The sequence below is a fragment of the Pagrus pagrus genome, assembly GCF_965226575.1.
Source record: "Pagrus pagrus genome assembly, chromosome: 24".
Taxonomy (NCBI): Eukaryota; Metazoa; Chordata; class Actinopteri; order Spariformes; family Sparidae; genus Pagrus; species Pagrus pagrus.
This window is the reverse complement of record NC_140206.1, coordinates 19,834,144-19,861,325: the sequence shown is the minus strand read 5'-3', so window position 1 is coordinate 19,861,325 and position 27,182 is coordinate 19,834,144. Positions and strand designations below refer to the sequence as shown.

The 27,182-nt window shown below is 41.7% G+C and overlaps 1 protein-coding gene across 5 annotated transcripts in view; it reads left to right on the top strand.

Moving 5' to 3' along the window:
• Positions 1-13,911: 13,911 nt before the first annotated feature.
• LOC311253447 (putative ATP-dependent RNA helicase an3) overlaps positions 13,912-27,182 on the top strand; it is a 28,122-nt gene continuing 14,851 nt past the window's right edge. The window contains exons 1-15 of one of the 5 annotated variants that reach the window (XM_084347424.1): positions 13,912-14,375; positions 15,941-15,992; positions 16,319-16,366; positions 16,807-16,866; positions 18,537-18,740; positions 20,371-20,473; positions 20,692-20,808; positions 21,273-21,372; positions 21,473-21,608; positions 21,721-21,818; positions 23,440-23,538; positions 23,646-23,806; positions 23,941-24,085; positions 24,699-24,843; positions 25,100-25,150. In XM_084347424.1, the coding sequence (XP_084203550.1) occupies positions 14,331-14,375; positions 15,941-15,992; positions 16,319-16,366; positions 16,807-16,866; positions 18,537-18,740; positions 20,371-20,473; positions 20,692-20,808; positions 21,273-21,372; positions 21,473-21,608; positions 21,721-21,818; positions 23,440-23,538; positions 23,646-23,806; positions 23,941-24,085; positions 24,699-24,843; positions 25,100-25,150 (1,564 nt within the window). In that variant the 5' untranslated portion in view covers positions 13,912-14,330. The remainder of the gene's footprint in view (positions 14,376-15,940; positions 15,993-16,318; positions 16,367-16,806; positions 16,867-18,536; positions 18,741-20,370; positions 20,474-20,691; positions 20,809-21,272; positions 21,373-21,472; positions 21,609-21,720; positions 21,819-23,439; positions 23,539-23,645; positions 23,807-23,940; positions 24,086-24,698; positions 24,844-25,099; positions 25,151-27,182) is intronic. The other 4 variants (XM_084347425.1, XM_084347428.1, XM_084347426.1 and 1 more) reach the window with 4 other exon arrangements.

Genomic DNA, 27,182 nt, shown 5'->3' with positions numbered 1-27,182 from the left:
GCAAATGCTTAAAATCCTCATCTTTTGAATCTGCATCAGGGTGTATGTAAATAGCATCGGTATGACGGTGATAATGGGGTCAGCATATTCATATTAAAAGTTAGACATCAGGTAAACACTGTCCATCAACTTTGACCGTTGGTGAGCAGCGAGCATGAATGTTATACACACAGCGTCCACCTCTCCTCGTCCAGCTGTAGATCTGCTAATCACTGGCTCTCTTAACCGATAATTCCGAAAGAATTCTGACCACACCTCTCTAGGTCCAGAGGCAGCACAGGCTTTGATGGATCTTCACCAGGGCACTTGCAAGTATCTGATTGTGCCACTGAGTTCTGTACCTTGGCAGCTGACAGCGGCTGGAACATGGTGGTTATCTGCTCGACTCCTTCTACCATGGACTCTCTGATCCATAAAAGACCATCTGGTTTCCACTGAACATCCCTCTGACCATGATGCCTTTACTGCCCTCGCCATAAAGATTGATAATCAACTGAGAGAACAGAAGAAGGGGAGATGAGCAGTGGTGCCTCCCAACCAGAGGGGGCACTCCACCATGCAGCCATCCCCCTGCTTCTTCCTCAGAGGCCTCCTCCAACCCAGAGGAGCTAATTTATGGATTCCTGTCCAGTAAAAGACTGGGCTCACCAAGAAAGAGGAGGGCACTGGTGAGCTGTACTTTGTCCTCTGTTTGTTTTCCTCACCCACTAACTGATATTGAGGTAATCACTTCCTCTCAATATCACTAAGGTTTTGGTGGACTCCGGAGCAGATGAGGGGTTCTGTTACACAGTATGCAATTTACAGAGGAACCACTCTGTCATGATCTGATGGCTAAAATTAACCCTTTCCCTGCTTGCAGCAGCGGTGCCCCTAGCCCCATTCACACTGCCCTTTGAGTCAGGAATCATCGTCCTCTGTGCGAAAGTTTCAGATGCGGCAAGGGGTGAAATTTCGCTGCGGCTCTGATGCGCCTCCGGAGGTAGTATCAGAGGCACAGCAGAGGCGAGCCAGCAGCGGTGCGGAGCGGGGGCGTGTCGGTCTGATGGTGTTCACAGCTAAACAGATCCTTCACTCATCAAAATAAAGAGAAATGGCCCACAAAGCAACGTTACAGGACCAAACATCAAGGTGTTGTTTCTCTGTTTGTGCCTGTAACATTACAGTTCATATATGAAGTAGCTGATGTCCATTGCTGTTCCGTTGAATTCTATACTGCAGTCTTTAAAAACAAGTATGATTTCAGAAACTACTTGTGTTCTATGTTCTGGTTGCTGAGAATTTGGTCAGTACATTAAAATATATATGAAATACTCGAAGTAAAGCAACCAGAGTGGAAACTGTCATTACTTATTCCCATCACTAGGGGGGAGCCTTACTCCAAACCTCCTCACAGCCACTGACAGCCTGAGGCCCTCACATGAACAGGGAGTTCCTGTTCACAAACTGCACTATGCTGGGCTGTAGATAGCTGTGAACAGTGGTGGTATTATAGTGTTATCAGCAACATTTACTCAAAGTATTAAAAGTAAAAGTACTCATTGTGCAGTAAAATGTTCCCTGTCAGTGTTATCTCATCTCATCTCATTATCTACCGCTTTTTCCGTGAGGGTCGCGGGGATGTTACCGCTTTATCCCCTTTTTCAGGGGGTTGCGGGGGTTACTGGAGCCAATCCCAGTTTCTCTATGGGCGAAGGCCAGGGTACACCCCTGGATGAGTCGCCAGCTCATCGCAGGGCCCTTTCTGATGGCAGAGGCCTGATCTGCACATCAGGAGCAATTTTGGGGTTCAGTATCTTGCTCAAGGATACTTTGACATGTAGCTCAGTTCCACCCAGGGGAGCCGGGATTTGAACCAGTGACCTTCTGATCACTAGTCACCTGCTCTACCCACTGTGTGTGTGTGTGTGTGTGTGTGTGTGTGTGTGTGTGTGTGTGTATATATATATATACACACACACACACACATATATATATATATATATATATACACACATATATACATACACATATATACACACACATATACACATATACACATATATGTATATATATGTATATATATATACATATATATACACACATATATATACACAGACACACATATACATATACATATATATATATATATACATATATATATATATATATATATATATATATATATATATATATATATATATATATATACATACACACATATTGTACATGAATAGATTATATATCAAGTTAGCTTTAGAGGAATTTAAAGGAACAACTCATCTGTCAGTTTATCAGAAATCAAATTCAGGTTTTTAATGGACAAAAAAGATATGAAAAAATTTAAATTTGAAAAGTAGCTAGTTACTACACCTGTCAGACAAATGTAGTCGAGTAAAAGAATAATATTTGCCTCTGAGCTGTAGTGAAGTAGAAGCATAAAGTTAGATTTGTACTTGTAAAATTGGCATTTTGTGTGATTTGGTGCCCCCCACAGTTTTTGAGTGGAACACCACTGTGGTAAATACAAATCCCAGGTGTGTTAGTTTGTCAGACATAGGTGCTAACTACAAACAAAACTTGTGACATCATAACAATGTGATGTGTTGAAAACAGCATACCGTTCAATTTAACAATTTGTTTTTGCTTGTTTATTTGTCTAGTCTTATCTTGTCTTGCTATCCACATTGTTTACACTCTTTTTTGCCTTTTTTTGTTAGTGTTGTTCGTATCGTGTCTCTCACTTGTCTTGTGTTGCATCACTTAATACAAAAAAGAAAACTTGTATGTTGAAGTGTTGGGAATGGATGGTAGGGCAGGTGTGGTTATTAGAAATTAATAATTATTGAAAATAACTATTATAATTAAATAAAATAAAAATTAATCAAATTAATTTTCCGTTAAAAACGGGGCACCACCCTGAAATCAGGGACCAATAACCAGACCAAAATTAGTCTCATGAAATGGGTTCACTTTAAATGTAAATATTAATATTAAATATTAAATTATAAATATTTACAATTAAAGGAACAGTGAAGGAAATGAATCCGAGCACTGACCATCACAACCAGTAAATGCTACAAAACATATGCACAAAATAATCACAGAAAACTGCTATGTACATTATAATAGACTTTATTATTGTTAGCAAATTAATTAAATCAATAATACTTTCAACAAAAAACAATTACTCAACCAAAGCAGCTAAACTATGAAACTAAACTAAGACAAACTCAAGCACAAATAACAAGCAAGCATGGGTGTGTGTGTGTGTGTGTGTGTGTGTGTGTGTGTGTGTGTGCGTGTGTGTGTGTGTGTGTCAGAGACAAAGAAAGAGGAGCCAAGATGGCGGTTGTTGACAAAGAAACAAGATGGCGGAGAGCCAAAATGGCGGTCACGCTCCCTTTGAGGGTGACGTCACGGAGTGTTTCGTTGAAAGGACTACAAAAATGGCCAAACCAGAAATGGGGAACTTACGTTTGTTCGACTACAAAAATGGCCGAAACGTGACTTGGAGAAGTCACGCGTGGATACGAATTCAAAAAGGACAATCCACCTTATTCCTCGGGTCGTTGTTGAGAAACGATTATGGGTGCAACTTCTGGTTCTCACCGGAAGTAGCAGTGAGCCATTGTTTGCTAGCGGTTTTCGTTTCCCGTAGCGGTTTATTTAAAAGTTGCCTCTTACTGTTTTCTTTTCTAAACGATGATCAGCTCCGGTGGCATTTAAAAATGTCCTTGTGCAGCTCGGGAACATGTTGCGCTGTTCGCGGTTGTACTAATAACCACACAAAGTTAAATCTGTGGCTACAAGAGCAATGTTTTGAACATGCACCCCGGACTAAGAGAGAATGTTGTTGTGAGAATCGGTACAGTTTCCACTGCCTACCGAAGGATGAGGAACCCAGAAGGATGTGGCTGAAAAAACTTAACTTGAAAAGACCACCTAAAACGTTATACATGTGCTCTTTTCACTTTGTTGACAAAAAATATTACTACTTACTTATAAAATTATCATAATATATATTATATAATAATATTATAGTATATATTATATTATATTTAATATTATAGTATATATTATATTATATAATATATAATATTATATAATATTATTATGAATTATTAATACTTACTTATTACTGTGCAGGCACTGATATGCCTCAGAGCTTTTCAGATTATTCATTGCCTCCCCGTCCGAAGCGACAGAGTTAAGAAAGTAGCTAAAAATGCAACTGTATGTTATGTTAGGCCACTTCTTCATGTCATCCTCCCACCCCTCTATATGAGTAGGCAACGGAATTGTAATGTTGTCTCGTTTAAGCTCTGACAGCTGATGTTCCCAGGTTTACCTCTCTAACCCTCATAAAAACCGCATTAGCGTCTACCGTTACCATGTAAACAAACGCGACTGGAAGTCGCACCCATAATTCACGCAAGGCATCATGGGGGCTAGGAATAAGGTGGATAGATTCTGCTGAATCATATGTCTAGCATTCCAAAAATGGTGGACGTGAATACGTCACCTAAAGCTAGTCAAATGAACGAACGCGCGAGATTTGAACAACGGCAATGGTTATACCGCCGATATGCCTGCACTAGTGATTTGAAACTTTGAAACTCACAGCTGGATGTAAATACCGGTGTGTATCTATCGCGAGTTCTGTTGATCTTGTCTGCCGCAGCTTCCGTAGTGCAAACGGTTGTGAGGGAGACTCGCATGCACACGGGAGTGTGCCTCCAGGCAAATATAGTATAGTGACTGTCTAGGCTCTAAAAATTTACTAAATGACGTCGTTTCGAGTAAACTCTGGATGTCGCCACTTCAGGACACTTGGATTGCAGCGGACGAGCAGTATGGAGGAATATTACAACATTTTTGTGTAGTTTTATGGACCGTTTTGTCTCGGGCACAATTGACGCCCGTTATATGGATTTTTGCTGCAGGAGGGTACCCCCGCGAGTCTCCAGCTGCACTTTGAGGAATAAGAAACTACACCAGACTTCTCTTCAGAATGAGGATGAGTCGATAATGACTGAATTTCGTTCTAGAGTGAAGAGTAGAGTATTCCTTTAAGTAATGCATGCGCAACCTTCTCTCAGCTCCTCTAACTATTCTCTGCAGGGCTTTTTTGTCTGACATACTGCAGCTGGAGTACCATGTTGAGATACAATATGTCAGAATGCTCTCCACCACACAACTATAGAATGTCCTGAGGATGCTGATGGGGAGAGAGGCTTGTTTCAGCTCCCTCAGGAAGTACAGTCTCTGCTGGGCCCGTTTCGTGATCCCTGAAGTGTTCTTATTCCAGCTTAGGTCCTGCAAGATCTGCACTCCGAGGAACTTGATGTTCTCGACTCTCTCCACTGTGCGGCCACTGATGCTGAGAGGAGCGTGCTCAGGCTGAGACCTCCGGAAGTTGATAATCATCTCCTTCGTTTGTCCGCATTGAGCACCAGATTATTTTCTCTGCACCAACCCTCTAGGTGTTTAACTTCTCTGTACATTGATTCCTCATTTCTATGAATGAGTCCCACCACTGTGGTGTCATCCGCAAACTTGATGATCTGGTTCCCCTCGTGTCTGGATGCGCAGTCTTGTGTTAGCAGTGTAAACAACAATGGACTGAGTACACAGCCTTGAGGAGATCCAGTGCTCAGCGTGATGGAGTTGGAGGTGTTATTTCCGACACAGACAGACTGAGGTCTCTCCGTCAGAAAGTCCCGGATCCAGAGACATGTGGCGGTGTTCAGGCTGAGTAGGAGGAGCTTCTCCATTAGTCTCTGGGGGATGATGGTATTAAATGCTGAGCTGAAATCAGTGTACAGGATTCTGGTGTAGGTGTCTTTCTGGTCCAGATGGGTGATGACTAAGTGCAAAGTGGTGGATATTGCATCACCTGTTGAAGATGTCCGTCACCAGCGCAGGTTCTGTGCACAGGTTCTTATCCAGGCCTCCTGCTTTCCGTGGGTTGACCCTGGTCAGGGCCCTGTGTGTGGCTGCCATGTTGATGGTGAGGGCTGGCCTGATAGATGGTAGAGAAGGACCAGCAAGTTTGTGACGGGCTAAAGTAATCCCCGTTCACGTGAAAAAAAGGATACGTCACCAGTGTCATGGCGTCGCCGGTAGGAGAGGCAATAGAGACGTCATAAGTGTCATGGCGGCGCCGGTAGCAGTGGGAATGGCGGCAGCAGGAGCAGGAGAGGAAGCAGAGCTGCATATCTCCAGTTAGAGTGGCCCAGTCGAGTCGCAGAAGCGACGTAGTGGAGAATAGCAAAGGAAAGGGTAGTTAAGCCCATTCGTCCGCCACGTTTGGCCACCTGAAACTCGGTTACCGTCTCCTTGCTGTGAACGTCTTGCTTCTTGCTTCTCCGGAATCCCTCTGACTATTAGACTGACTGACGTGACTGGTACGTTTGAACGGCTCACCCCAGTGGTGTGTGTGAGTACTACCGATCAAGTTTTGTTGGATTACTTTTGTTTTTTCCTTTTTTTCTGGATACTTTGGGGTTTTTCTGGTTACCCTCTTTTTGTTTTTACAAGGTCGGATTTTGTTGAAAAGAACTGAGATAAGAACTCATCCAAGAACATTGTTTATTGTTTGTGGACAATTTAAATACATTTTTGAAAAGAACAAAAAAAGCTTTTGTGGTGTCTTGTTTCATTGCCTTTTGTGCTGGGTACAGTGTGCTTACATGTGTTTTAAAATATGGTTATGTGCTTAGCTTGAATTATTAAGAAGTTACATATCCCATAAGTGTGACACAGACAGACTCTTTGTCAGGACACAGACACCTGACTGGCACCCCAGTATAAACCAAAAGTCACTCTTTAAAAACCGTCACAAGTTCAAGCATTGCCTTGTATGCATCTGGGGAGTTTGTATACACCAGGTCCAGCATGTCCTCTTCTCTGGTTTTAAAGTCCACAACTTGCTTGAACTTGGGGAAAACAGCCTTTAAACTGGTGTGGTTGAAATCCCCTGCCACCACTACAAAGCTGATGGCATCATGTAGCCCTCCAAGTGCCTCAATAGCATTAGCTTTAGCATTTGCGCTAGGAGCTATGTAAACAACGGCTACAATCACTATGGTGAAATCCCTCCCTTTCCCATCATGCCCTGAGGTCTTGCAGTCGGTGGAGAGCAACTGCGGCGCCTGGCTCTAAAAACTGCAGCCGCCTTGATCTTGTGAGGTTATCGTTGCCGGCACGTGCATGACGTCAGAGCAAGTTGGGATCAAGTCGGACACAAATCTAACGGTTGTTGTGCGGTGGTTGCCGGTGATCAATTCTGCGCAGGCCTGGCTCATCTCGAACGAGCCTATTGTATCACTGCGCCTAATGCGCCACCTGGTGGAACACCAGGCATTACAGGACAAGGTCAAATGAATGCAGTCATAATTATGATATGATTTGATTGGGCAATTCTGTACCAATCTTCGATGGGCCAGATTAAAAGGACCAACAGGCCGGATGTGGCCCGCGGGCCGTAGTTTGCCCACCCCTGATATAGATGCACAGACCCCCTCCTCGACTTTTACCAGAGGTAGCTGCATCTCTGTCCGCCCGGAAAGCCATCATCCCCTCCAGCTGTATGGCCACGTCTGGGATATTGTGCTTGAGCCATGTTTCCGTGAAAGCAAACGCACAGCAGTCTTTCCACTCTCTGTGGGTTTCTCTCAACAGACGTAGCTCATCCAGCTTGTTGTCGAGGGAGAGGACGTTGGAGAGTAGGAGCGACGGTACTGCTGGTCTGGAGGGGTTAGCCTTTAGCCTAGCATGGATCCCGGCTCTCTTCCCCCTCTTTTGTTTACGTTCACTTCACTTCCGCCTTCTCTTCTTACAGTTGGCTGGCTCCAATAAGATCCCGTGCTGGCGTAATATGTCCAAATCACAACCAAGCGTCATAGTTTTAGCAGCCTGCGTTACCCTGATTTTCAGTGAAGTCTCTCAGCTGTAAATTTTGCAGACTGAACATCTGGGATAGGTAGGACACCCAAAACTTTCACTATGGCTGATCGACATAGCAACCAGGTCAGGTATGATGTGAACCAGGTTAGAGCAGAGTCAGCAATGCCAAGTTCGGCGAGAATGGAGAGGAGGATTTGGTGATTGACTGTGTCAAATGCAGAGGATAAGTCGAGGAGAATGAGGACTGATGAGTGGTACGAGGCTCTGGCGGCACGGAGGGACTCAGTCACTGTGAGGAGGGCCATCTCAGTGGGCAGTCCTGAACTGACTGATTAGGGTCAAGGAGGTTGTTTTGTGAAAGGTAGGAGGACAGTTGGTTGTAGACAGCACGTTCCATGGTTTTAGAGACGAATGAAAGAAGAGATACAGGTCTGTAGTTGTGGATGTCAGCTGAGTCTAGGGTGGGTTTCTTTAGGAGTGGCTTTGCTGTAGCTGTCTTGAAAGGAGCTGGAATATGGCCTGAAGTGAGGGAGGAGTTGATCAGGGTGTTGAGGAAAGGCAAGATGTTGTGTGAGATGTTATGGAGAAGAGAGGAGGGAATCAGGTCGAGGGAACAGGTGGCGGCATGGTTAGACGTCACTAGTGTGTGAATATCTTCAGAGGAGAGAGGACTGAAGCAGGCTGTCATAGGTGAGGGTTGGGGTAGGTAATTTCTGGAAGGGCATAGCAGTAAATGAGGAGCTGATGTCTTTTACTTTCTAGGCAAAGTAAGTTGCAAAGTCATCAGCAGTGAGGGAGGAAGGAGGAGGAGGGGTGAGGAGGAAAGAGAACATGGAGAATAGTTTCCTGGGGTTGGAGGCAGAGGAGTTGATCTTTGACAGGTAGAAGGCAGATGTGGCTGCTGAAACAATTGTTGTGAAGTCAGAGAGTAGGTGGTGGTAGTGAGCAAGGTCATCAGGATGATGTGATTTTTTCCATTTTCTCTCTGCTGCTCGTAACACCGATCTATTGGTTCGCAGTGTATTGTTCTGTTGTTCTGTTCCATCTCATCAAAGAAGTCGCAGAGAGGACTGGGAGGGCGATAGATCACCACAATGTTGAGCTTGAAAGGAATGGTGACAGAGACAGCGTGGAATTCAAATGCAGATCTGGGAAGGTGGTCGAGGGTAAGGACCTGGTAGGACCACGTGGGTGAGATGAGGAGTCCAGTTCCTCCTCTTTGACCTGTTTGTCTCGGGGAGTGTGAGAATGAGTAGGCAGTTGAAAGGGGAGCTGGAGTGGCAGTGTTTTCTAGAGTGATCCAGGTCTCCGTAAGGGCCAGGAAGTGGAGAGTCTGCAGGGAGACATAGGATGAAATGGTGTCCACCTTCTTGACTGCAGACTGGCATTTCCATAGCCCCCCTAGTACTTCAAATTCAGTACCGGTGGAGAATGTTGGGTAACAGAGATTGGCTGGGTTACACCCTCGAGCAATGGGTCTCCGGTGAAATCTTCTCCAGTTTGATGTCCTGACTGGGATTGGGTGGGACTCATGGCTGCGATCTGTGGTGGACAGTGAGTTACTTGGACTCCCTCAATGGACTCCTGCAAAGAGACTCCCTAAGTCTTTCTTCGACTGCCCTTACGCTGCAGCTGATGCTGTAGTGACCAGCCCATATGTGCTAGATTTACCTCATGCAGGCTTCGCTCCGCCCTGCAATCAAGCCTATTCAACACACCTGACTTGACCGAAACTCACTGATAGCTACTCAGCTTCAAAAGTTTCAAGAATTGACACAAAAAGTATTGAGACAAGATTAAATACTTCAACTAACTTTCCTCACAGAATGCCTAAACACTGAATCTACAATTTCTCCTTACTCACCAGCAGTAGTTCACAGCTTCCTTCACCTGGACAAAAGGTAAGGAAAGCAGTCCACTGGTCTATCATTGCACTCCCATAACACTGTTGGACTCATTATGGACTGTTTTAAAAACAAATGATAGAAAATCGATACAGCAGATCCAGAGATATTACCTTTTAATTCCACACATTCCTCTTCCTTTTCAAAACATTACCTAGCCACAGAGGCAACATTTACTTATGAAAGTTACATTTCAACATGTCAAAATGTAATTCTGACTCGTCAAAATGTCAATTTTAAGACATCTGTAAAGCCAATTCGAGATGTTACAAATATGTTTTCACATGTAGAAATGACATTTCAACTAGTCAAAACTGATCTATACATTTAATTATATCTTAAGCACTAATGATTCCAGATATCTACAACTGAATTTCCACAGGACGAAAGAAGAATTGTGACAAGTGGATGTGGAATTTCAAATTTCAGATATCAACAATTGTATTTCTTGTATTTTCAAAACATATCAAATCATTCTGAATATTTCTCTGTTTGGATGAGTAAAAATTCCTCTTTTTAAATTTCAAATTCAATTCTGATTTTTAAGAATAATAATTGTATTTCAGATATCTCAAATGCTATTCTACATATTTGAAATTATACTCTCACTATATTATCAATTCTGTATTGACACAATAATTTAATTTTACTGGCCAGTACCAAATTTTAGATCATTAGAATTCCACTATGATGTCTGTAATGTAAGAGCAATTGTAAATGTCTACAATAAGCATTGCCACTAGTAAGAAGTGTATTGTTGATATCAACAATTAACATTCTGACTACTGAGAACTGAGTTGTAGGTATAATTAATTACAAACGCAACCAGGGACGTGCACATGATTATAGAGGGGCAGGGGCTCAACGTCAGAAAAGGGCACTATGTGCACAGGCATAGCACATGCCAAATTTTTTTTCCAGGCCTTAATAACACAATATGTAGATTTATGTAAAATTAATAGACAAAGTACTTATAGAAAGCTAACTACTTAGCGGTGTATCCTTTGTAGCTGTGAGTAGTATGCAATTGCCATTTCTTTTGTGTCAACAAATTGTTGTCAACATGAGTTTATTCACATTAGCATAATACTGAGGTTTGGAAGACATGCAATTCAGCTGCAATTCTAAAAAGCAATAAAACTGGTTTATTAAGCATTTATTTCATTATTATTATTATTATTATTATTATTATTATTATTATTATTTTTATTATTTTATTAGCCTACAGTAGTAGTAGCAGTAGTAGTTGTATTTGCATGAATGCAGAAGCATTCATGCAACTACAACTTCTACTAGTACTACTACTACTACTACTAAAGCAACCCTACAGTAAGACAGCATATACAATGGTACAGCATCATTACTGCTTGGTCACACACACACACACACACACACACACACACACACACACACACACACACACGATCGCACGCACGCACACATGCACAGACACACACACATAGCTAACGTAGCCTGAGACCTGGCAAGTGCAAACTAGAAATACAGGCTACACATCTAAAACTGTGACAAAACCAAGACATTACTACTGTGACTGCTACTGTGAATGTTTGCAGGAACAGCAATATTTACAACAGCAAAGTCACAATAAACTCAATATCTGGAAGAAGTTTAAGATTTGTGGCGAGTTAAACAGCTTACACAGACAGCTGACATATAAATCAAATCAAATCAAATCAAATCAAATTTTATTTGTATAGCCCAAATTCACAAATCACAGTTTGCCTCAGAGGGCTTTACAATCTGTACAGAGACGACACCCTCTGTCCTTCGACCCTCGATTCGAGTGAGGAAAAACTTGCCCCAAAAAAAAGGCCCTTTTAACAGGGAAAAAAAAATGCAGAAGAAACCTCAGGGAGAGCCACAGAGGAGGGATCCCTCTCCCAGGACGGACAGACGTGCAATAGATGTCGCATGTACAGAGCAGATCAACGAGATCACAATGTATTCAATTATAAGCGATGGTTGACAGGAGTGAAAGTACACAAAGATGTATTACAGCAATAATGATGAAATGCACATGGAAATGTGATTACTAGTGATAACAGTAGTAGTGATCAATGGCAAGGATGGTATGTAGCAATGCAGTACGATAATAGTAGTGGAACGTATGTAACAGAGATGTGACTAATATTAGCGACAGTAGTGGTGGGTGTCAGGCAGGGTCATGGCAGTAGGTGCATCCACGATCAGGCAGGGCCATAGCAGTAGGCGCATCCACGATCAGGCAGGGCCATAGCAGTGGGCGCATCCACGATCAGGCAGGGCCATAGCAGTGGGCGCATCCATGATCCACGACCCGGGCGCGGCCAGGATCCAAGGGAGCCTGTAGGACTAGAAAGCACAAGGACTCCGGGGAAGAAGTAAGTCAGTGACATGCAGAGATGGGGCATGTATACCGGCATAATGTATACAGATGGAGAGGAGAGGAGAGGGGGAGGAGAGAGAAGCTCAGTGTGTCATTGTCCCCCGGACTAGGCCTATAGCAGCATAACTAAGAGCCTGTCCTGGACCAGCCCTAACTATAAGCTCTATCGAAGAGGAAGGTCTTAAGTCTACTCTTAAAGGTAGAGAGGGTGTCCGCCTCCCGGACCAAAACAGGAAGATGGTTCCACAGAAGAGGAGCTTGATAACTGAAGGCTCTGGCTCCCATTCCCATATAAGGAAGTTATGTTAATGGAATTATAACTCACAAAGGTTCAAGTCGCTCCACTATCACGTCTCATCTATGTGCGTGGTGGAGTTATCTCTCTCTCTCTCTCTCTCTCTCTCTCTCTCTCTCTCGCCCCTCTGTGAGAGACGGAGCTGAGCCGCAGCGGACAGAGAAGCGGCTTACAAGGAAATGCGTGCGGTAGATAAACGTGGCGTCTTTGTACCGCCGTTTTTTTTACGTCCCTATGCACAACACACAAAAAGGGCACTTTTTAATACGAGGCAAAAAGGGCAGGGGCTCAAGCACCCCTTGGGCCCTATGTGTGCACGTGCCTGAACGCAACCATATAACATATATAACATTAAGGATATTTCATCTTGGAATACTAGCATGTCAAAATTGAATTATAGATATCTGTAGCTGAGGTATTTTTAAGTAGAAGTCAATGGTACACGTTGACTGGTTTTGATTAAGTTACAGACATGTACATGTACAATGAACATTTTGACCAGTAAGAAATAGGCTAAATCGTAGATACACAAAATTACATTATGGATATGTTGGCTTGGAATTCTACCTAGTCAAAAAACTGTTCTTTGTTGATTGTTGATATCTACAATTGCCATTACCGCTACTGATCAAATGTCAAGAGGGCTTGCCATACACTTCATCACTGGGCAGAAGAACCATGTAGCTCACATTTTTCCCAAAAGACTGTCATTTTTAGTTTGTTAGAGTATACCTTACGGGGCTGGGAATATGTCAGGGGATCAAGTAGACATGTTTTTGCTCAGCTCATCTTCACCACTGTATGCCATATCCAAACAGATTCACTCAACTCTTATGAAATGTTATCAATGGATGTCTTCTATTTTTAGCTTAATTTCATTTTGTGACTTTCTGTTTGTTTTAATTTCAGTTCTCCAGTAACTATTCTCAAAGGCATCGGCACAAAACCGATGTAGGATGGCTTGAATAGAACTGAATCGATTACATCGATTAAGTAGGCCTACAAATATAAGAAGTCTCTTTGAATAGGGTTTGAAATACAATGGTCAGACTGATATGTAACAGTAGGGGGACACAGTAGGAATGCTCTTCTCAGTTTTATATCAGTAGATAAAAAAGTGAAACTTGTTTGTTTTTGTTTTTAAATGCAAGCTGGGTAAAAAAGATGGAAATACTATACACTGTGCTCCATGGCACGCATTTTAGCTGATATCGCGAGAAACTGCCATTTAAGACTCGCGATGTCTGGATTGATAACGTTTTAGACGTGTCCGTCAAGCTAGCTAGTATTAGCCAGCGCTTGTCCGGAAGTAAGGAAAGCTAGCTGCAATTAAAATGAAAGGTTGATATATTTCTGCTTTATGTGAATGAATTATTATACCTGATTATAGCTCACAGAAACCATGTATGAAATGTGCAACATATGGTTAAGACACAATGCACTAGCGCTTCGTATGGATATCTCCTTGAAGCTCACTCCTCTTTTCGAGTTGTGTAAGCTCCTGTTTGTTAACTTTTATTTTGGCGTCGCCGGATGTTTTTTTTCAGTGTTATTCAGGCGTACTTGACTAATGCATGACGGCTTCATCTCAGCTTCAGCTGAAGAGCAAGCCGACATCAGCTGAGTTTACACGAAGTGCCATCCTTGTAGCTAAAAAACTGGAATTTATCATCACGCAAAATTCAGCAATAGCATTTTACAAGTTACGTTTAACTGTTAGGCCAATGAAATAACTGCCATCTCTCGTAACCACCGAGACAAGCTAGAGGGAAAGGAGGAATAACATTACACCAAACCCGGCAAACAAAGAGGTCCTTTTTTCAACGACATCATTTTTCCTCCATATTCAATAGTTATGAGTCATGTGGCCGTCGAAAATGTCCACGGTCTAGAGCAGCAGGTAAGCCACGACAGATTAACGTGTGTTGCAGTGTTTGTTGTTGAAACGTGTTAAAACGTCAGGGAGAAATGTTAGCTTGCCGGCTAGCCTGAAAACACCGCTAACGAGATGCTATCGTGCTAGCTACTGTTGGGTGCGCTTCAATTCCACATTCACGTGACCAAGAGCGGCTGCGGAGCGGAGAACCGAGTATACGACGTGGAAAACATTTTGGGATTTTCTGCCCCTTTACTGATGGATTTTAGTTATGGGTGTTACACCTACTCTAGTCCAAAATGATTTAAGAAAGCTGTTGTGTCTTATTGTGATATATCGCAGCGAACGTTGACTGCGGAAAAAGCGTTCATTATGACAGTCAGATCACAAATTACGCCCGGGCGGTTCCGTCGGTCTTCCAGTGTGAGCATATGAAGCGCACCCTACAACTATTATCTTCACTGCGTTTGTCTTGCAGCTTGATACAATAATAAAATGGAGGTATGCGGAGATGGAGCTAGCGGGACGGACACACAAACAATGCGGTGTTAGACAGATAAGCCCTCTGGCTTTCATTTAATGCGCAGTATTGCACAGTTTTCATGCTTCTCTTGACTGGGTCCCGCTTTAAAAAAAAAAGCTCATTTTTTCTGCGTCACCAGCAACGTAGTCTAGCTGTGTCTGACTGGTCACACAGTTTCCAGTAGAAAAGAACTGTATGTTCTCAATTGATATTTTGGAAGTGTTTAATTGGTATAATGTTTCCGATAGAGTTGGATGTACAACACTGACCTTATTTAAACAAATTATACACACTCCTTTAACGGTAGAATGCAAAAAGACACTGGGAATGTTTTTATATTTAAATCAATCCCTCGTATTAGCCTAGTTCGCAACGTATTGCAGCAGTTTAAAAGAGCATCCGACCCCCTAGAGACCGAAATTTAGTTTCTGATGAAAAAAAAAAAAAAATCAGACATCCAAAATTGTTTCCTGAGCTGCAGTTGGATCCATGCACAGAGAAAGCACCAACATGAAATCTTTTGCCTCATCACTTTGTTGTAAAGCCTCTCAGACCAGCTGTGTGCAGTTTGCTGCTGAGTGTTGAGGTTGAAACATTTTTCAAACTAATACTTTTGAGTTGTCTGGTTTTGGACTTGTCTTAAAATAAAAAAAAAGAAAAGAAAAAAGCCTTAAAGGAAAAGTCCATCCAAAAGTGAAAATCCAGTCATTATCTCCTCACCCCGAGCTTTGCACAAAGAATTTTGTATGGTTCATATATCTGTTGATTTTATTCGATTAGTTGTTTGGTCTATAAAATGTCAGAAAATGGTGAAAAATGTCAATCAGTGTTTCCCAAAACCCAAGGTGATGTCTTCAAAGGTTGGGTTTTATCCGCAACAAATAGTTGACAATTAATTATAAGTTGACAACTTATCGATTAATCGTTGCAGCTCTACTATCCAGTGTCTGTAAGCAAGGCTTTTACATTGTTTATTAATTATGGTGGATAAAGAAAAATGCATGTTTTCTTTATAGGCCGCAGGTTTTGGTGTCACCCTCTGACTATTTTGTCTCTGTTTATCTAGCTCGCTGTACTAGACTTGAGTGCAGCAGACGGACAAGGTGGAGGCCCAAACAGTAAGCAGCCAACGTGTTTTGTTAGAAAGTTTTGGTACTTGGATTTTCTGTTTGTAGTGAGTGTGCAAAGAAACTCACAAAACTGAACATATTACCTCCACAAGTAGTAAACCATGTTAATGGTACTATATGTCAGAAGGACAGCAAACAAGGAAGTGCTCCATAAAGACATACATTTGGAAGAATAGGAAAATTGACAACAAGGCAACCAAGGGAATATCTTGGTTTTATATATATCTTTATATATAGCCTTTTTCTATATTAAATTAAAAATCAAGTTTTTAAGTCCTGAAATGATGTTGGACACTGTCTCTCTCTGTCTGCAGGGCGATACATTCCTCCACATTTACGGAACAAAGACGCTTCCAAAAATGGTGTGTAGCATCAAGTTAAAGCTGTCCTGTGGAGTTTTCTTGTAGACAAGCAACACAAACCAACGTTGTGTTTACATTCAGCGTTACTCACCAATGTGCATTGTGTGAATCCTTGAATGTATCTCCGTCCTCATAAAACTGTTGCAACGCGGATATTTCCTAAATATTCTGCATTGTTTACATCCATGTTAGCTAGCTAGCAGTTCTCACTACTTGTCTTTGCACCTTACATTACTGTGGAACAGTAAAGTGGAATACTGTGAACCTGGTGGCATGCATGTATGTCTAAGTATGCATGCACAATTCGAACCAAATTGAGCTCCACTCGTAAAACCATCTCTCTATGATGCCACCAGAGGTCCAAAACTCCACAGGGTATCTTTATTAATTGCATTTGTGACTGATAAAAACCACAACTGAATCTGTGTCTTCTTGTCCAGCAGGAAATGCCTTCGCTGCTGGTCGACAGGGTGGCTACACCATTGCACCTGCAGCCAACTGTAAGTTCATTTCTAAACTTAAACTACACTCATTTTGTTCTTTCTACATACATACCTCAAGGTCCCCCAAAAATGAGACTTCAGTCATTATCTCTCTCCCCCCCCCCCCCCCCCCCATGCTGATGGAAAGTCAGTTAAAATGTTAAAAACAACCAACAGAAATCAAATGGCTCCATACAGCTCGTCCTTCCATCAGAAAAGACGTAATGTACTCGCTTTTTTAATCTGAAATCTTCACTCTACCTGCTAAGTTAAAAGCGTTAGTCCACACCAGTGGTGTGGAAATTTCTCGATGATAAGATGCATCGTGAAGTGGATGTGGAAGATTCTGCATTGATGCAGAGACAGAGCATAATCAACAGTGTGCAGCTCATGCTGACCGTTGATTGTCCGGCCTCAGCTGGACAGTCAAGTTACGTCCCGACGTTGCTCCCATGCTTTAAATCGTGGACGGACATTAGGCTAACATTACTTATGTAGGAGGCATGTCAGAGGGAGACAGAGATCATCTGCGAGTGATAATAAAAACTCACCTAATATTTTTTTAAACTTGTCGGATTTTATGACCTTGCTGGGAAATACAAACGGGACGAGACCCAGGCTGAGCGTGACTTGTGCCTCACAACAATTACTAATCATGTTAGCCATTTTCACCTGAAGCTAACATCTGCAGCCATAAATAATAACTGTTACAGCAAGCCCAGCTACTCAGCCAAGATCTGAGGAGGCGCTGTCAACTTCTGACCAACTCTGAGAGAGGTGTGAGCAGCAGAGTCAATAAATGCCTTATCTTAAAGCTGCCATGTGAAAACAATATTATTGTAGATTACAACAAATGTGTAAGGCACTGCAGATGGATAAATGTTTTGTTTTTGTAGTGTTTATGTATTGAAAAGATGCAGCCTTTATTATGTAGACTGCTGAAGTTAGACTGTTGTGATTATTGGAAGCACTTTCTGAATAAAAGGGCAATTTAAATGATGAAATAGTAGCTATGTGCAGTAATATAGGTCATTGAGGATGCCATACACTGAGATGCATCGAGATACATCGGGATCGTTTTGCATTCAAATTGTTGAAAGCTGAATCTTAATGTAATCAAATCGTGAGGCCAATGAAGATTCACACCCCTAGCTTACACCCCTAGCTTACACCCTGTCTGAAATGGGTGCTTGAGCTCGACCTCACGTCAAGGGTGTAAATAACATAATTTCAAATCAATTTGTGATCTCGGGGCTTCTGGAGACTTACAGGATTACAGCAGACAGGCTATATGGAGCCATTTGATGATTTTTTGGTTGTTTCTTACATTTTAAAACAAGTCCCCAGCTACTTCAGTTGTTTGGGAGAATGCTGCAACACTGTTTTGTTGTGAAGCTCCATGAATGTTTTGTTGATTATGAGACTTATGAACGTTTCCTTTAACATAGCATCAAGTCATCATCAGTTTGTTTTCTGATGTTATCCTGTTCTCTCATTGAGTTGAAGAAAGGGATGTTAAGTATCTGTGTTCTCGATCCATCACTGAACGGGCTACAATAAGAAGTGAAACAGTAATGTCAGCACTTCACACAGCAGTGATGAGTGATTCTTCTGCACAGTTTATGGGTACGAGCATCCTTTAAATGTCATCGTTGTGGTTTAATTATTGTCTTTTTCTCCCGCTGCAGATGGTTGGGATGGCGGGCGCAACAACTTTGTTAATGGCTACCATGACAACCGCATGACTGGTGGCAACTCGTTTAGCCGTGGACCACCTCGCATGGAGCGAGGCCGGGGTGGTGTCGGAGGAGGTTACCGTGGCAACAGAGGCGGGGGCTTCAACCCCATGAACCAAGCACAGCCAATGGCGTTTGCTGCCTATGATAATAAAGGTGGGATTTGGTTTAACTGCATGAAACATAATTGACTGGCGTCCTGCCTAACCCATCTGCTTTCACGTCTCCATCAGGGCTGGGAGATAGGCCTTCACATAATAGTGCCATATTTTTAGCCTATATTGCGATACACAACATAAATCTGCTTTTTTTCCCCTCTAAAGCACATCATTAATGCTAGAATGGTCCTTATTATAATTACACTGTTTATATTTGTAAATATAATGTAACGAAATGAATATTCGTTACATATATTCTAAATTCGAATATATATTTGAATATTTAAAAAAAAACAGTTTCGATTGTGAAAATGAATATTCGACTGTGGAAAAAAAACACATCAGCGGCTGCTTTGCGAGTGGGCGCACTGCATGACGGGTCAGGGACAGGTCACTTGCACAGCGTCACTCACTGCTGAAAGTGAGACGCGACAAAAAACGAGGCCGATGCAGATGGCAGAGAGAAAAACGAATCGGCAGAAAGTTCAGAGCCCAATTCAGCAGAGGAGAGAGTGGTTTGGACTCCAAGCAACCTAAAAAGCCCCGTTTGGAAATACTTCGTATTTTGGTCAGTAGATGGCAAAAATGCGGAGCCTCGAGATAAAGTTGTATGCTAGCTGTGTAAGCTACAGTTAGCTTACCATTCCACCTCTAGCAACATGAGGGGAGTTTGCGCATAGAGAGAGAGGGGGGCGAGCGAGAGAGAGGTCTACGGTCCTAAAAGTTTTACGGTATAGGCCATCAGTTCATTTACTTATTTTGTAATGTGTAGGTATGTTTTCAAAGACATGTTAAAACTAAAAAAAAAAAACCTATACAAGTAGTTATGTCTTGTTGTATTAGTTTGTCCTCCTGTTATTGACATAATGCACAAATCTAGATATTCGAATGGTTCGAACCTATGTGGTTTTTTTAGATCGAATATTCAAACGTCATTTTGGAGCAATTTTGACAGCCCTAATGTATATGCAAGTATCTGTTTCTTACCTTTTTATTATGTTGTTTATTTTTTAGTATTATTATTGTTTATTGTTATATTGAACTGTCCTTTGGCTGCTGTGACCCACAAATTTCCCCATTTGGAGGACTAATAAAGGAATTCTGATTCTGAAAATCAGATGTCACATTATTTTTGACCAAATACCTTACCGATATTTTGACAATATTGTCAGGATGACTTGTTAGTTTGACAAAATATAAACACAATGAGATTTTTGATCAGTAATCATCAGTATTGTGGATGTAATGACTAAGTGGGTAAAGGCAAGTATTGGAACAAGTAGATGGTGCCAAGATATAAATTATTCATCCAAAACTAGAACTGAAGTGAGGCTGAAACACGGCTGCTGGCACTTTGTAGAGCTGCTCCAGTGAAAAGTGAATGGGACACTTCAGGGATACAAGTCAAAAATTAAAAACCCTGTTTGTGTTGTGTTTTTTCTCACAAGCCCTGGTTCAGAGGCACCCTAAATACGGACATCAAATAACAAATCTCTCACATTAAACACCTCCCATACTTCATTCCAAACACCAGCTGTAGTTGCCTCCAAACATGGTTAAATAATGTAAGAATAATACCACATGTATGAAACTTTCCTCTTAATAGTTTTGTGTTCCTTCCCTGTCAGACGCTGGCGGCTGGAACACTGCCAAGGATGCCTACAGCAGTTTTGGTAACAACCGAGGGAAGTCTGCATTCTTCAATGACAGGGGCAACGCTAACAGAGGGAGGTAAGGAGATGAGACACAGAGACGGACTGAATAACTGCTGCCACAGGACTCCCTTGTTTTTCTGTTGTTACTGTACTGAAGCAACTTCAGGCTAAGTCACCATTCAACATGAAAGCAAGAAGTCTACTTCTTGTGACTTCTTTTATCTACAAGTTTATATCGTAGCATCATTATATATAGCACTTATTGTATCCTCATCGTCTTTGTGTTGTTTTCAGGTTTGAGCATGGTGGATTTGGTGGTGGAGGAGGTGGAGGAGGCAGCCGCTGGGTGGAGGAGTCCAGAGATGAGGGAGACTGGTCTAAACCAACACCACGTAACGAACGCCTTGAACAGTGAGTATGTGCCTTTACTGGTCCTTGGAGGTCGTCTCCAGACAAGGAGAGTTGGCAAATTTAGGAACTGAAACAATCCATTGATTAGTTGATCCACAGAAAATTAATTTGCTGCTATTATACTTTTTGATTAATTGTTAAAGGTCCCATATTATGCTAATTTTTCGGTTCATACTTTTATTTGGGTGTCTACTCGAAGAGGGCTGTATGCTATGCTGTTCAAAAACACATTATTTTTCTCATACTGTCCACTGCTGCAGCACCTCTATTCACCCTCTGTTGGTTTTTACTGTTTTATTGACCAGAAAATGATTAATTAATAATAAAATTTACATATAGTTATTTAGCTTAAAAATCAGCAGTGGCTGAGAAGATCAAATTGATTATAACAAAGAAACACAAGATGTATTTTCCTGAACATTAGACTAACGTGCACATGTTTCTCCTCCTCCCCTCCTCTGAAGTGAGTTGTTCTCCGGCAGTAACACTGGGATTAACTTTGAGAAATATGATGACATTCCCGTTGAGGCTACAGGACAGAACTGCCCTCACCACATCGAGAGTGTAAGCTACTGTTGTCAACTATGGATCCACCAGTGTTACATTATATATTAGCTGCATGGTTACTTTCCCTGCTCTGTTCGTATATGTGTTTGCTGAGCAGTTCCAAGATGTGGACATGGGTGAGATCATCATGGGTAACATTGCTCTGAGTCGCTACACCAGACCGACCCCTGTCCAGAAATATGCCATCCCTATTGTCAAGTCAAAGCGAGACCTCATGGCCTGCGCACAGACAGGTAGGATACACAAAACAAAGTCATATAATGGAGAATACTATACTATTAAGATTAAAATGATGACTCTGCTGAATGCCCCAGGAGATGAATGAGGTTGACTTTGTGTCTGTAGGTTCTGGGAAGACTGCAGCCTTCCTGCTGCCGATCCTCAGCCAGATCTACTGTGAAGGACCAGGAGAAGCTCTGAACGCAGCTAAAGCGTCTGGACAGGTGAGCAGAAAGTCAAAACATGTCATTACTTCCGCCATCAGGTCTGTTTGTCAGCAGGTTTACAGACAAACTACTGGCCTGATGTTATTGAATTTGGAGGAAGAGTGTAGCATAGGTCAAGAAGGGGATAAAAATCATGGAAAATCCTAATGTATTTTTCACTTTTGTTAACTTTGTAAGATTTAGCCTTGGCAAAATAAAAGCCATACATCTTAAAATCCAGTAGATGGTAGCAAAGTTCAATAGTGACAAAGCTAAGCCAAATATAGAAGTATGACAACTCCACATTACAATCTGTATTCTTGGCCTTTGTGGAGGTCTGTGCTCTCTATCTGCACCTCTACTTTCCTCAAGGTTCAAAAATGAACCAAATGTTGAATCAATTGCTGGGGTAAATTTAAAAAAATGGTCAAACATTTTCATTTAACTATTATGTTCTATAAAGAAAGTCTTTCAGATTAGATTAAAAAAAATGTTAATAACATATTCACCTGACAATAACCTAATTAACAGGGACTTTTATTGTGAAGAATTTATAGGAAAGGAAAAATGTTTACAGCCAAATTAGTGGAACTTTGTCAGTAGCAATGCTTCGATAATACTGCAAGGTGGAAGAGTATTTACAGCCACTTCTTTGACCACTGCACAAGACGAGCACATTACCAGTTAAAGACACACCTTCAAGCAGGTAGCCATGTTGTCATGGAAATTGGAGGTCGACCAATAGTGGATTTTTAAAGGCTGATATAATAACGATAGATTGGAGAAGGAAAAAGCAGATGGTCAATTAATCGGTTGATTAATATATATATATGTGTGTGTGTGTGTGTGTGTGTGTGTGTGTATATATATATATATATATATATATATATATATACACACATATCTCACAACTGTCAAGTCAGCAGTCTTCCTCATGATTGTGAAGCCTACTGCACCAGACTGAGAAACCATTTAAAGGCTCAGGAAAGCTTTGCAGGTGTTTTGAGTTAATTAGCTGATTAGAGTGTGACACCTTGAGTCTACAATATTGACCTTTTTCACAATATTCTAATTTTCTGGGATACTGAATTTTGTGTTTTCATTAGCTGTAAGCCATAATCATCAAGATTAAAACAAATAAAGGCTGAAATATTTGTCTATATAATGAGTCTATATAATACGAGTTTCACTTTTTAAATTGAATTACTAAAATAAATTAACTTTACCAGGATATTCTAATTTATTGAGATGCACCTGTAGATACTTAACTGGGGACATCCATATGTCCAAATGATGTCTGGCCAGGTGTATTTCACAAGAGCAAGAAACATTGAAGAAAAGTCATCAAAAAGCCCTTTGTGTTGCAGGGTATGTTTTGTCATCTTTCCTATTCTGCACTCCTATAGATTTATATTGTGAGCCCATCAAGGGGTCCCGACCTCCAGGCAGGGAAACACTGGCCTAGTAGGCCCACTGATGAGTTGTGATCTGTACTGTGAAGATGGGTGCTCACATTTAAGTTAAACATGCCCCCAACCAGCTGAAACCATGCACTCCCTTCCTGAACTCTGAACTTCATTTGACTGCAAAAACATCAACTGTAGTTGGACTGAAGTGTTGTGTTGTCATTGCATTGCAGGAGAATGGAAAGTATGGGCGTCGTAAGCAGTACCCCATCTCACTGGTGTTGGCTCCAACAAGAGAACTGGCATTGCAGATATATGATGAAGCCAGGAAGGTACACACACACACACACGCACACACATGGACATACACATGAAATCATGATAAAATGGAAAAAAGTTTATCCATGTATTTCTTCAACCATTTTGTTTTTCTTTGTAGTTTTCCAATCGTTCCAGAGTGCGTCCCTGTGTTGTGTATGGAGGAGCAGACATTGGCCAGCAGATTAGAGATCTGGAAAGAGGCTGCCACCTGCTGGTGGCCACACCAGGGAGACTGGTGGACATGATAGAGAGGGGAAAGATTGGACTGGACTACTGCAAGTAAGACATTTCCAATTGAACAGTATCATTGGTCTTTGGAATGAGATGTGTTTTACATACTTAGTTTTCTAAATGTTAGAGTTTTTTATTTATTTCAAAGTCTACAACCTCTTCCTCTGTCTTCTTCTCTGCAGCTATCTGGTCCTGGATGAGGCAGATCGTATGTTGGACATGGGATTTGAACCACAGATACGACGTATCGTGGAACAGGACACCATGCCACACAAAGGCATCCGGCAAACCATGATGTTCAGTGCAACCTTTCCTAAAGAGATCCAGGTACATTTGCAGAGGAACATCTGATGTGCGTTTTCCCGTTACAGATGCTTTGGATAAGACTAGTGCAGTTTATGTAACATTCTTTGATATATACCGCAACAGTGATTATTCACAAAGCAGATTTGTGGGTATCACAAGTCTTTATGATGCCCTTTTACCTGAAATCTTGTGTTGACAAACTTGCTATATCAGGACCAAATACCAGGTCCATAGTTGTAGTGATGCTTGTGAAAGCTATAGTAGGTTAATTGTTTTCAGTCGCACAGAAAAATATTGTTAAAAGAATTGTTGAAAAAGTATAAAATGAAATTACGTTAAAATGAAAGCAACAATATGAGAGCTTTGATGCATCACAGATGGTATTATACTCCTCTAAAGGTACATGGACAGGATTGAAATACACTGGTCTAGTCATTCCGGTGGTAAATTTGTATTTTAGCTGGAAATGGCTAATTTTTTCTACGTATGTACGCAGAGGACAAATTTATTCTGCCATATTCTTCAACAAACCTGTTGAGTTTTAAAAAGGAATGTCTTTGTAAATACCTTATGAGCACATCAGTTTGAAATACCTAATATCTATCAATAAGCACGTTCTCTGCTCCCACTCCAGATCCTGGCCAGGGATTTCCTGGAGGAGTACATCTTCCTGGCGGTCGGAAGAGTTGGTTCCACCTCAGAGAACATCACTCAGAAAGTGGTGTGGGTGGAGGAGAGCGATAAAAGGTCTTTCCTCCTGGACCTGCTCAGTGCTACAGGTGAGACAGTCACATAGCAGTAACAACTCATGACCATCATCTGTGTCCCAACACTGCAGCTCCACGACACATACAACTACTGCTAACACACACATTTGTACACACAAAACAGTTTGATTTACCATTTCGTCCTCCCATCCCAGCCAACACATTACTGTGTGTCTCTGTGGCACATCAGAAACATGAAACATCCACAGTTCTGCTGGTGATTGAGAAAAGTTTACATGTTGGTGGTTTGGTGTGGTTTTATCCCAAGTCATCCCCAGTGAGGTTCAGGACAATACTGGAGACAACATAGAGAAACCTGGTAAGATCCTCAATGGTGAACTTTGTATCTGTCATCTCATATTTTAAATCATTTTGCCTGCCCTTTATTGTTCTTCTCCATGGATGGAGAGTCTTTTGTTTATTCAGTTCTTTTTGCTTCTGTGTACCATCTCATGGGTCAGGTTTGCTAAGCTTACATCAAACATGCCTGTTGTATTTCTTTTTCCTTTTTTCAAGACCTCTTTTTTTATGTACAGTCTGTTGCTGTGGTATCTTTATGTCAGACCAAAAGCCTTGATAGAGAGAGTCTGGTTATGCTGTAGTCTCAATAGCTAACAAGTGGATATAAATGTTGGTCAATGTCCTTCACTTCATCATCCGGTAGTTATGTTCATGGATCCGGAGCATTGAGGAAGAACTATGACCAAACTCTTTCCATCAGTGGCTCCAGTCACAGTGCCTGCACAACAACACAGTGCTGCTCAGTTTGTTAACCATTATTTCTTGTGATTATTTCTTGTTTTTATCCACACTGCACTCCCTGCTGCCTGTTGCATTATTCTGTTCATATAAAAACATCTATTGTAATGTGGTGTGAATAATTGAAACTAATTAAGGTGCATGTTATCAACATGTTATCAACATGTGTATCACAACACCGTGGACTGAAACAGCCTTCTCAGTAGACGTATAAACGTGCTGGTAGGGCTGAAAGAGTTGCTGACATGACTTGATTATATATGGTAGAGTTTAAGTCTCAAGATTGTCAGCATGCAAATAGTTTTGTTCGTGTGTACAACTGCAAATAAATGAATACGATACGGAGCCCCTAAAGGGACATGGCGGGGAAAAAAGAGATACTATCCTCACAATGAGGATATGGAGTGTAGAGCTGAAACGATTACTCGAGTAACTCGAATGATTCGATTACAAAGATTGATCGAAGCAAATTCTCTGACTCAAGGCTTCGTTTAATTCCTATCACCCGCGTTATGTGGCCTGCTTAGCTCAGGGATCATTTTTCCACACAGACTGTTATTGCGGACACACACCACTACGTTCAGAATTGAGTGGGCGCGATGGCGGAGAGCCAAGAAACCGTCCGTAAAAGACAGAGAAGGTCCAAAGTTTGGGGATCATTTCACACTTAAAAAAGAAGATAACAAAGTGCAATGTGTCTACTGCAATGCATAACTGGCGTACCACAATAGCACGTCAACAATGATTCAACATCTGAACCGAAAGCATCCAGTTGTTAACACCAGCTCACCAAGCGTTGCCGACACAAGCTAGCGTAAACATTGATGTTAGCTAATTCAACGTAGCCTACCATCGCTAGTTAGAGCGTATGGTATTTGTAGAGGCTGTAGCCTGATGTCGCTATGACTAGATATCATGTTAAGATGTGGAAACTAATTTGTGTTAAATTGAAAGAGAGTAATAGCCTACACCAAATAACTCCTTTCCACACACACTTGGCTCGTCTCCCTCACTCTCCCTCACGCACGCGTGCACACACAAGCAAACACACACCCTTACTCCCGGTGTTAGGAATAGTTGGAATAAATACCGGTATGTTTTTTCCGGAATAAAAGCCAATTGCTTGGTCTATTTAACAGGCCTGTCATTTTCGTTATGTATTATTTGGTATTGTTGTTTTATAATGCAAAATTATTTTTTATTAGATTACTCGATTAATCGATGGGATAATCGGTAGAATACTCTATTCTAAAAATATTCGATAGCTGCAGCCCTAATGGAGTGTAACGATTCTGTTAGAGCTGTCACTGACTTTATTTACAGGCTTTCATAAATCATACAATCCATATTCGCAGGTGGTGAGGATGATCCAGATGAGCTGACTGGAGAAGGCAGAGTGTGTGTTCAGAGACTGCGCTGTCTCTAGTGCGCTCTGTGCGCTGTCACCAGTGCGCTCTGTGCGCTGTCACCAGTGCGCTCTGTGCGCTGTCTCCAGTGCGCTCTGTGCGCTGTCTCCAGTGCGCTGTCTCCAGTGCGCTCCAGTTAGTCACCAAAGAGTCCGGCCCTTTCCGCTGCGCTCCAGGACAGGGAAT